Source organism: Aspergillus pseudoviridinutans (genome assembly GCF_018340605.1).
Source record: "Aspergillus pseudoviridinutans IFM 55266 DNA, scaffold_5, whole genome shotgun sequence".
NCBI classification, from domain to species: Eukaryota; Fungi; Ascomycota; class Eurotiomycetes; order Eurotiales; family Aspergillaceae; genus Aspergillus; species Aspergillus pseudoviridinutans.
Window position 1 is genome coordinate 245,122 of NW_025091285.1, and position 10,460 is coordinate 255,581.

The 10,460-nt window shown below is 49.6% G+C and overlaps 3 protein-coding genes and 1 non-coding gene across 4 annotated transcripts; 3 read left to right on the top strand and 1 right to left on the bottom strand.

Annotated features, from left to right (window-relative positions):
* Positions 1–2,237: 2,237 nt before the first annotated feature.
* Asppvi_007178 (cell wall mannoprotein 1 family protein) lies at positions 2,238–3,071 on the top strand (the record flags this gene model as incomplete). Its single annotated transcript, XM_043303071.1, has 1 exon — positions 2,238–3,071. One exon carries the CDS (start codon positions 2,238–2,240, stop codon positions 3,069–3,071), a length of 834 nt encoding a protein of 277 aa, XP_043159006.1.
* Positions 3,072–4,353: 1,282 nt separating this feature from the next.
* On the top strand, positions 4,354–4,698 carry Asppvi_007179 (uncharacterized protein; the record flags this gene model as incomplete). Its single annotated transcript, XM_043303072.1, has 1 exon — positions 4,354–4,698. One exon carries the CDS (start codon positions 4,354–4,356, stop codon positions 4,696–4,698), a length of 345 nt encoding a protein of 114 aa, XP_043159007.1.
* A 175-nt stretch (positions 4,699–4,873) lies between these two features.
* Positions 4,874–5,821, top strand: Asppvi_007180 (uncharacterized protein; the record flags this gene model as incomplete). The annotated part of the gene is made up of 1 exon (XM_043303073.1): positions 4,874–5,821. One exon carries the CDS (start codon positions 4,874–4,876, stop codon positions 5,819–5,821), a length of 948 nt encoding a protein of 315 aa, XP_043159008.1.
* An 834-nt stretch (positions 5,822–6,655) lies between these two features.
* Positions 6,656–6,743, bottom strand: Asppvi_007181. The gene has a single exon. It is a non-coding gene; the product is annotated as a tRNA-Ile (tRNA).
* Between the last annotated feature and the right edge of the window lie 3,717 nt (positions 6,744–10,460).

Sequence of the window (10,460 nt, forward strand, 5' to 3'; positions counted from 1 at the left end):
GTCCATTGGCTGAATTACAGAAACGGAGGAGGCTGGTCTAGCGGATGTTGGCGTCTGACCAACGCAGACCTAAGGAACCCTATGCAAGAACTTGGAATTAAAATGCGTATTTTCGCCACCACCCTGCCCATGTTCCATGTTCTGACTCGTCGTTGCATCAGTCCCTGGCTAAGAGCCGGGCCTAACGGCCGCCATCCCTGGCAAGGTCTTGGAGCCCAATCAATCAATTGTGCAATTTGTGGCTAGGACAGACCATGTCCCATTGGGAAAGCTGTGCGAATGTCCCGTGACTGAGCCTAACAATAAGGGCAGCGGTTGTCGGTCGTATGGAGAATTTACAGAGTGTCAAGATTCCAGACTTCAGAACGTCACGTATCGTGGCGTCAGAACGTCAGGTATCGAGGCGTTGAAAAAAAAAAGTCGAAGGTTCGAGAATGGACATCGATCTTCAAAAGGGAAGTCGACTCTTCGAGCCCAGTCCTTCGTGCCACCAAAACCGTGTTTACTGCAAGTCAGCCGAACTATTGACGGACAGCTTGGTATTTTGGACTAAGCTCAGTAGTCTCAGTGAAAGGTTAGACTGTGCACGGCTCCTGCAGCTTGAAGTCTGATCCTGTACCCACTCTGCTGTAGTCTGTAATCCTAGTTGGAGCTACCGCGGAGTTGAGGCCGATATTTGTCAGGTCTTACTATTGACACTTATTTACTACCATGTACCTGTGCGAATGCAGATCACCAATCATCACCGAGGACAGGCAGGTACTGAATCCAAACCAATACAGTACGGAGTAGTAAACAGTTACAAACCAGCAGCACTCGTAATTCGAGCAGCTCAAAGGGCGCACGGAAATTTGTCTTGCTGGGGACCCCCGCTGGTACCAACAACTTGGCGGATCCGAACTTCGCCACCTTTGCAAGCTTACAGTCAGAGAGGGTCCAGCACGAGCAACCGAGGCGGATTTTACATGGGGAATACGGGGTAACACGATAGTCTCGAGAATGGAGAGCGTGTAACTCGATCTCGTTTTCGGTAGTTTCGAAATCGGAGATCAAACGCATTGATAAAGAATGAGACCAAGACGCAGATCCAAACTGAAGCATTTGTTGTCTGGGGAGAAGATGGGGAAAGAAATCACTTGCATTATTATTAGGCAATTTGAACCAACATCACACCACCTTCTAAGGCATTTTACGGATAGAATTGAGTAAGTAATTTCCGGATCCTTGACTCTCTGCTTCATAGCTTGCATCAAGTGACTAAAAAATTGGTCTTTGCCACTGAACCCGCGAGAAATATCATCCAACAGAATCCATGGAAAGAGCCAGTCAGAGTGCGGGGTAACATTCTCCATGTCTCACCCTTTTCCTTTCATCCAGTCATCCAGTCATCCACACCCGCACTAACATCGCTTAGGACGAACCCGAGTTCCGATAGAGGAGCAAATGAGGATGCGGGGGCGGGACTGGGGTGATGAGGTGATAACCAGTCCCTTACTGTTTATCACTTAGCGCCTATGGACTAGGCCATTAGTGCCAGGGACTCTACCAATCTCGAACGCGAAAAAGATCAATGTTGCAGCGCTAACATGTTAGCTGCGGAGGATTGTCCTATTCGGGTGTGACTGTATGGGGGTTCCCTAGGTATCCATGGATATCGACTAGAGTAAGGTCTGCTTTTCCAGTCCTCCCCTAGCCATCGAGTAGCAACCCAGGCTGAGGATCAACAGGCCGTGATCTTACTGTCGACTCGAATCAAACAGAGTCCAGACCGACGATCTTACCCCATCCATCCACACTATGATTAATCCCTCGTTGCGCTTCCCCGGATCCCGGTCACTTCTTCGTGATTGGCGACTAAAGACTCGAACGTACCTACTGTAGAGTCCAGTCAATACATGCTCGTAGGCAGTAGCCATGGTCTAAGAATAGTCATCCATGGCTAGAATCCGGGAAGCTGCCCCTGATCCGACTTTCCTCGGTCCCAAGTTCAGGTCCGTAGATTACTTCCCCCCGTGCATGTGAGGTTTAATCTTAAATCCCTGTACCAGGCCATATATATACAACCTCCCAGGTCACTGCTCGATCCATTCTTCCTCTTGTCTCTCAGATCCCAAAGAAAATCAGATCCAGTCTTTCGCTTGCTCGGTCGATCCCATTCGTTTGGCCCACTCGATTCTGTCCATCTATACACTACATTTTTAGATACAACTAATCTATAATACCCTTCGTTGGTCAAGATGCGTTTCTCTGCCCTCCTCGTCACTCTCGGCCTCACCGGTGCCCTGGCCACGCCCACTCTGGTCTCTCGTCAGGGCGGTGCCACCGGTGTCATCTCCGACATCTCCGCCCAGGTCTCTGCTCTGGCCTCCGCCGTCTCCTCCTTCAACGGTGGTGACCCCTCGGGCGTCAAGTCCGCCTCTGACAAGCTCGTCAGCACCATCAACTCCGGTGTCGACACCGTCAAGAGCGGCCCTGCCCTCACCGCCACCGATGCTCTGGCTCTGACCTCCCCCGTCCAAGACTTGACCAAGCAGGTCCAGGGCGTCGTCAACGACCTCATCTCCAAGAAGGACAAGTTCGTCGCCGCCGGCGCCGGTAGCACCGTCTACCAGCAGCTCCAGTCCCAGTACACCGCCGCCGACAACCTGGCCAAGGCCATCTCCGCCAAGGTCCCCTCGTCCCTCTCCGACATCGCCGCTCAGCTCTCCGCCGGCATCACCGCCGCCATCCAGAAGGGTATCGACGGTTACAAGGACGTCGCCACCTCCACCGGATCTTCTTCCTCCTCTTCTGCCTCTGCCACTGAGACCAAGACCGCCACCGCGACTGCCACCGGCACCACCACCAAGACGGCCACTTCCACCGCCGTCATCCCCACCGGCACCGCCTCTGGCAGCGCTAGCCCCTCCGGCAGCGCTACCCCCACCAAGAGCGGCTCCAGCTCCGGCACTGGCTCTGCCACCGCCTCCACCAGCACCAACCTCCTCGCCACTGGCGCCGCCAGCAAGGAGCACTTCAGCTACTCTCTCGGCGGTGCCGTCGTCGCTGCCGCCATCGCCGTCGCTTTCTAAGCGCTTCCTTTCTGACTTTGACTGTTGACTCTTGTCAAACACAAGTCGGACGACGGACGGCGGAGAGCAACGCAATGATGCGATGGGAACGTTGATGATGATCATTCACGAGGCAAGACCAAAGGTTCCAACGATCGGTTCATGAGAGCGTTATGCGAGGACAATGGCAATGACACCATCGGGCTTGTCGGCTTTCCATCCGATCTTTGTACTTGTTAATCGACCGTCGGGTCTGGGTCACCGGCTTGGATCCGTCTGTATGCAATATAGTTTTAATAATTGATATCTCTGTATACTTGTCAGTGCACTGTCTTCCGCGTAGCTTCTTCGTAGCTTAATAGAATAAATGCTTGTCTGTTAGTCCCATTTGCATCGGCACATAGCTCACAGTCATGGTGGCCCCTAGGCCTTGAATCACACGATGTGTTGACTTTGAGCAAGTTGGGTAAGTAATATTATGCCGAAGGACAGAATCCTGCGTCCCACGATTGAGATTGACAGCAGTCTCGCTCATCCAAGCTTCGCTTTGAACTTCATGGCATGGATATGTATGTTAGGCTAACCGGTTGGATGCAGTCTTACGTTCCCCACTATGCCACAATCATCCAGCTGCCGCAAGACCGAAAAACATGCTACTGACTCGAGGTCCCGCGAAGGGAAAGTCACGTCAGTTTACACAGAAAGAATGCCTTTGATGATGTTACTTACAAAGAACATGAATCCTTCAGCTGCTTGCAAGTCCACCTCAAGGATCTAGGAATGCGTGCACACCAAAATACAGAGTGGTTGTTTCTATATGGCTATTCCCATATATTTCTTTGAGCAATTATTTGTGTTGCTTTTTCTTTGCCTATTCATTGTTTGAGTATCATGGCTATTTGCATCTGGCTCACTATTCACCCCTTCTTTTAGTCCCTGATAACAATAAGTAAGTTAACCTATCTTCCATCGCACCCTCACACAACACTTCTTCCTTCCATACCTCATCTACATGTCTCACTCAGACGCGAATCGCCTCTTTCATCTCCAAACCTGATAGTTGAGGCACCGCCTATGGTTTCTCCGAATCGATCGGTTCAAATCCCAACTGGTACGTTTTTGACAAAGTTGACTGAGCATTGTTTGGCCGAGTTCTCCCTCTGACACCTGAGCCACGCCCGTCTCCTACGGAGCGGCGTGAAGAACAGCCTACCACAGGCGAGTCGCGGTAGAGCCTACGACTAACACCTCGCTTATCACAGAGTCTATGCTGCACAGTATTGACACCACCGACGATTACACTATGAGAGCAACACGGCCACCTGCGAAGAAGAACAAGGGTACTGCAGCTGCTGAGGCAGATTTTATTCTGGAAAAGCGCATTCAGGACTCTCAGAAAGTGGCGCAAGACCTTGATTACGACCCTTTTATATTCATGCCGCGCGAATGGAGGGTCGCTATCGACTTTGCTAAGTTTCCATTGAAATCTGCACCACCGTCTGTCCCGAAATTCCAGGAAGGAAAGGTTCCCATGACACCGGTTGGCATTATCAAAGACTTCCCATACAGCTACAACAACTCGCATGATTGTTTTTACAGATTGGCATACACCACGACATTCCTCAAAGCAAAGACCTGCTCGCCATAGTACGAGCTGTGTGATTCCACAGGGGAAACAGTGAGGTCAGAGGACTGCTGTCTACACCCATCGTACAGCGACGACATCGATCGGCTTAAGCTAGCGAAGTCATCGTTTGAAGATCAGATTATGCAACTTGAACAAGCCTACGGCGAGTACACATTCAAGATGGTTCATTTTCGCAATGAACAACGAGCATGGGAGGTGGCTTTACTATCATCAATCCACCAGGCCAAGCTCTCGCCAATCCACGATGACAAGGCTATGGCAAAATCCGTACCTGGAAAAACAACAGCTGCGCAAGGAAGACAATGGCGAATTTGATACGTTCTATTACGGCGATGCAGAAGTGCCAGACAAGCGCCATGTATATCCCCTGCAGTGGAACAGACCGCGCGGCCCCCCTTTACCCCAATTTGTGCCACAACGACTGAAAGATCTGCGGTCATCAATCGACAAGGTTAATCGGGCGATCTCTAACCTTACCAAACCCAAGACTCGAAGCACGATGGGTGCCAGCCAGAAGAAACGCTTTTTTTTCAAGCTTAGTGACGATGAAGATGAAGACACCAGACAACTCACATTGCCTGACAACCTCTCACTCTACCTGGACTGGGTAGCTTATAGACACGCAGTTTGGGATGCTGCTGGTCTTCCCGGGCCAGATGAGGACCTACTCGAAAAGTACAATCTCCCTCAGCATATTGGCAGTGATAGCACTGCATGGCCAGCATCTCTTAAACAGTTGGAAGTGACGAATTTAAGGATTGATGAGGATCCCACGGCCTTCCCATGGGGCAAACCAGCAACCGCGCTGCAACGCACCCTAGCAAAAGCACCAGGATATACCAAGGACTCATTGTTTAGCCACAAAGCGATGAGGGCACTTATACGCATCGAACAGTGCTACTTCACCTGTAATGCCACCGACAGGGCAGCACTTTCATCGAAAGGCGTTGATGATTGGGCAATGACTGCCAAGGGCAGGACATACGTGATGGAAGCTCTCGAACAACTTGGTGCAACAAAGAAACACACCCCACCTTCTTTGCATGATACATTACAACCCTCCTTGTGGCTCCATCCTTTTGGGCATGTGTTCTTTTCTCCCTTGTCTTATAAGGCACCTTGATTTTACATTTGGTACACAGTGGCCACTCCACCAACACTTTTTTTCTTTTGTTCTACCTGCAGAGGCCGTTTTTACGGCTGCGTCTTACGCCTTCCTGCTTCAGTGATATCCAGGTTCTACCACTTCTCTCCCTGCATTGTTTTACAATTTCCGTCAGCGCATATTCAACCTCAGTTGCGCGGTTTATCCTGACAGCGACACCTTTAGGTTCGTTCAGACCTACTACTCTGTTGTCCTGTCTGACCGTGCCTCATTTCCTGGTTCAACTGCCAACAACATCCTCCGCCGAGTTGATTCGTCGAATGCCTCGTCCTTATCCGTTTGATAGATGATTGACACGTTTTTCCATTGCTGTTGTTCTTTAATGATGGCATATGTTTTCCTTTTTTTCACCCTTCTTTCTTTCCTCATCGGGGATGTTGTTGTATGTCCCTGGTCACGTAGCACTAGATTGTTATCAACAGCTTAGCTTAGCTACATTGCTTGACAATAACAATCTTCCCCTGACATACGGCTTCGCCACAGAGTAGCGCTACCATTGGACATGATCCTGTCGAAGTGCACGACAAAGTCGTATGGCTACTACTCCATAAACTACTGTGACTGAGAAGGTCAACAAGAATGGGCTGAGAACTGCTCGATGATAACGGACAGAGCATCACCTGGTTTGCACCAAGAAGCAGTAATAGATAGAAACTATCACACGAGGATATCATAGTCTCCAATGAAATACAACAGCAATAAACGAGTAAATAAATTGTAATCTGCCGGTAATGAATCGTTCATGTTGGTGCGGCGAGTGCGTTATACACAACAAAATGAAAATAAAAAACATGGACACGGGGAGAGTCGAACTCCCGACCTACGAGGATCACAAACGACCTCATAAGCTCGTCGCTCTAACCAACTGAGCTACGCGTCCGTTGTTAGTAATGCTATTCTAGTTTTATAATTCATATCGCCATTCGCGTTTCGACGCAACTATTCACGTTGAAAAGGATTTAACCAGGTGAGCGAAAATTTGCCAAAAAAAAAAAAAAAAAAAAATTGTTTGCGAATAATTTGCTCTTCCCACTTCGGCTCGGGTATGAGTATGGATAATCTGTGGGAGTCTGATGTGTTGAATTGGTTGCCCTCGTTTGCGACCGGATTCAACCCTTGCTAACGGAATGCATCGTTTGTTCAACAAGGGTTGTCGCAGAAGTAAGGACTTGACAAAGTGTCTTCAGGGATCAAGACGGGGGGGATGGTAATAGATGGCAGATAGCAGTGGACACCGCTAGACACAGGACTTCGAAAGTCTAATTTGCAGAGATTTTCAGTGGTCCCAGTTCGCGCCACAGGCGGGTCGCTAACGCCTGTGGAGATTGGATTTGTATCCTGATATCAACTCTATTTCTTGTGCTGGGAAGTATCGCGTGATAGATACTGCTCTGGTTGTCCTGTATTGTTACATCTTTTTAAGCATAGACTCAAGTGGTTCTAGGTGTTGATGATTATGTACAATGATATATATTMACGATCTGCGCTGGAGCCAAGCTCCTTTTCCGTCTGTCGATTGATTATTTCCACTAACACCATTTCAACATCGGGTGTAGAACCCCATTGCGAGTCCACTGACGTATATACGTTTCATTGATCCGATTGCGTTGTGCCCGTATGTACGATGGGGAACTCTTAGGATTCGGAAAGGTCGAGCAATGAGAATGGAACAGTAAAAACCTGTACCAGTATAGTACTCTGATAGAGAGACAAGTGAGAGAGCCAACCAAAGACATCTACACGCGGGCCCTCGCAGTCAACCGGAGCACGACACCAAGGTATTGGAAAAGATGTCAGTGACATTCAACTTGGAGGCTGAGGCTGTTAAGGTATGTCCAGAGCAGGTAATCGTCGTGAAACACGCCTATGTACGGTGCCGAGCGAAAGACCATGGCGGATTTCTTAATGCTCGATACGCGCATGCGGTAAAGGTGATCGTGCATCAATGATATCAGGTGGGTGAGCATTTGTGGACCGAGGAGCTGAAATCCGCCAGGCACAGACGGACTCCTATATCACGTCAACCACCACGAGAAGACATCCACCAGTATCCCCGTCCATCGCCATCTTTACCACTTTCTCTTTGATCAATGCAGGACGTGAGACCATGTCCGGGGAGGGTTGCAATGTGTGAAGAGGCGGAGAGTCGGGATAGAAGTCGATCTTCGAACAATGAAGCTTCTTCAGCGGAAACTAAAACCAAGTATTGTTAGCGTCCATAACGATCCCCAATGGCAAAACAGGGAAACGCAATAGCAGCGATATTGTTTTTGTTTTTACCGGCTCGAGACCGACGGGAAGGAGGTGCTTTGCCCCCAGCCGGGCGCTGCTAACAAGGAGTCGAACCCTGCTCGCCACTCCTACCCAAATCCCCCAGGACCCTCAGAACCGCAAGCCCACACAACTCACAAACCCACAGAAACGCGAACCCGCATGGCCCGCATATTCGGAAAGATCCGAATGATTCAAAACAAAAATTCGATGAACTCGGGAAATTCCGAGCCCCGAAAGAAACTACTGAGACACCAGTCGAGACAGCGAGCCATAGCGAAAAATCAACCGAAGGCAAGGTCCGGGTACAGTAGACAGGCGGTTCGCGGCGAACGCGAAGTAGCCAAAATTTGCAACGCCGACGGTAGACACCGGTGTATCCCAACTTCTATGCAGCCTCGAAGGGACCCCATAGGAAGAGAAACCAGTTGTTTATCATACCTTGGCGACAAGCACGAAGACGCCGCCAGTATTGTGTGTGAGAACTGCACGATGCAATCCCCCAAAACAATAGCATGGCGTGAGTGCCAATCTCCTCGGAAGTCGAGTCGTCAATTCATAAGACGTGGCCGTGCATACAAGCGCCTGAATGTCAGGCATCAGCACGACCGCGGTCATTATACATAACGTCTTTGGTCGTTCCGTTATCCAACAACCCCGCATACAAGCGCCTGAATGTCAGGCATCAGCAAGATTGATGCGGAGATCGGTCGAAGCCACATATATAGAGTACTAGTCGGTCGAGCCATGTGGGCATACGAAGAATAAGAACGCACGCTCGCTGTAACATGGGGACACGATTTGATAACCCTATTTGCTTTTGCTTTTGATGCCGTCGTTTCTGCAATGGGGCTGCTACCCCGATGCGACAATGGCAAGAAGCAAATACATGTGACTCTGATCGAGCGGGCGTATGTTCAACTTGTATCAAAGGCAGCGCCATGATGACAGTGTCAAGTCCCTTGATGAAACCAGGCTCAGGTCGCGCTCAATCCCACGTAGACAGGATAGCAAGGACACGGCCTTCGTTCAACTACCTTTCGTCTTACTCATGTTACCAACGAGAGAAGCCTCCATTAAGCAACAGACAAAGACGGTAACTAGGTCAGGCTGAAGCTCATGCACTCAGTCAATGCGAACAGTAACAAGTCAGCAATGTCAATCGACACAACCGCTATCGTCCTGGGATCCCAGGATGGACATGCGGGTTCGATGTGAAGACTCGATAACCATGCTCACAGAAGAGGCAGACAGTCAACCGACGAATCTTGTGATATGTTCGACCATAAGTTGTACGTCCAGGGCCACGACGTATGTATCAACAAGGCCAACAAAGTCAAACAAGTTCAGTTCCTTCAATCACGCACAATAGCCGGAAGTGCTCAGCAGTGGAACGAGGAATAGGCCAAGCGGATGGGGACGCGAAGCCAGTCAATCCTCAAAAGCCACGCACAGTAGCAAATTTCAACCGCGCAGTGAGACGAGGAGAAAACGAAGCGGAGTCAGCTTCAAGTTTTTCAATCCTCATGGAACCATGCCGTTAACGACAGAGACAACTACCCATGGTGGGAATCGAACCCACTGCACAAGACGGGGCAACGGTCTTGGCCACCCAGCACGCTCTGTCAACGCGCCACCCGGGTTTGGTTTGAGGAAATGTAGGATACTGACTTTCATGCGGACACACGACATGATTCAGATTGCGCCAACATGCTTATTAGTATCCAGATGATTTGGGTATTAGAGGCATACAGCAACCGACACCCGCTCATGACTTCACGAGGGAACCTGTCGTCGCCGGGGTGTAATACCCTTGGCTCAAGAGAATGAGAAAGAAATAAGGAAAGGAAAGGAAAGAAGAGAGAACACATTGACGAAACAAGAGATCAATTGGAAACAGGAAGAGCTACCTCGAAACGCGTCAACACAAACACGAGACGAGAAACGCGACTACACTGAGAAATACACGAAAAGGAGCGTTGTCGGACATCATGTAGACAATGAAATAAAGCAATTTCTATATAAGATTCAAGCAACTGCTATACATTCCACAGAGCTTTGTTGTCGTCGTTGCTGCTCAGGAGACATGCTGGTGTGGTGGAGCAGGAGAGGGTGGAGGAGGGAAAGCTAAGTGGGGAGAGACGGGATCCCAATTTAAAATGGCCGGGCCGCAATTGTGGGACTAGCCGTTTTCGCCTAGTGCGAATTAAGCGAAGCCATGAATTGAATGCTGTTGAATTAGATTACCGCTTACCGAATGGAGAAATTCGGCCATTCCTTCGATAAACCTTCCAGTATAGGTGATTCGGCCAAGATGATCATGCAT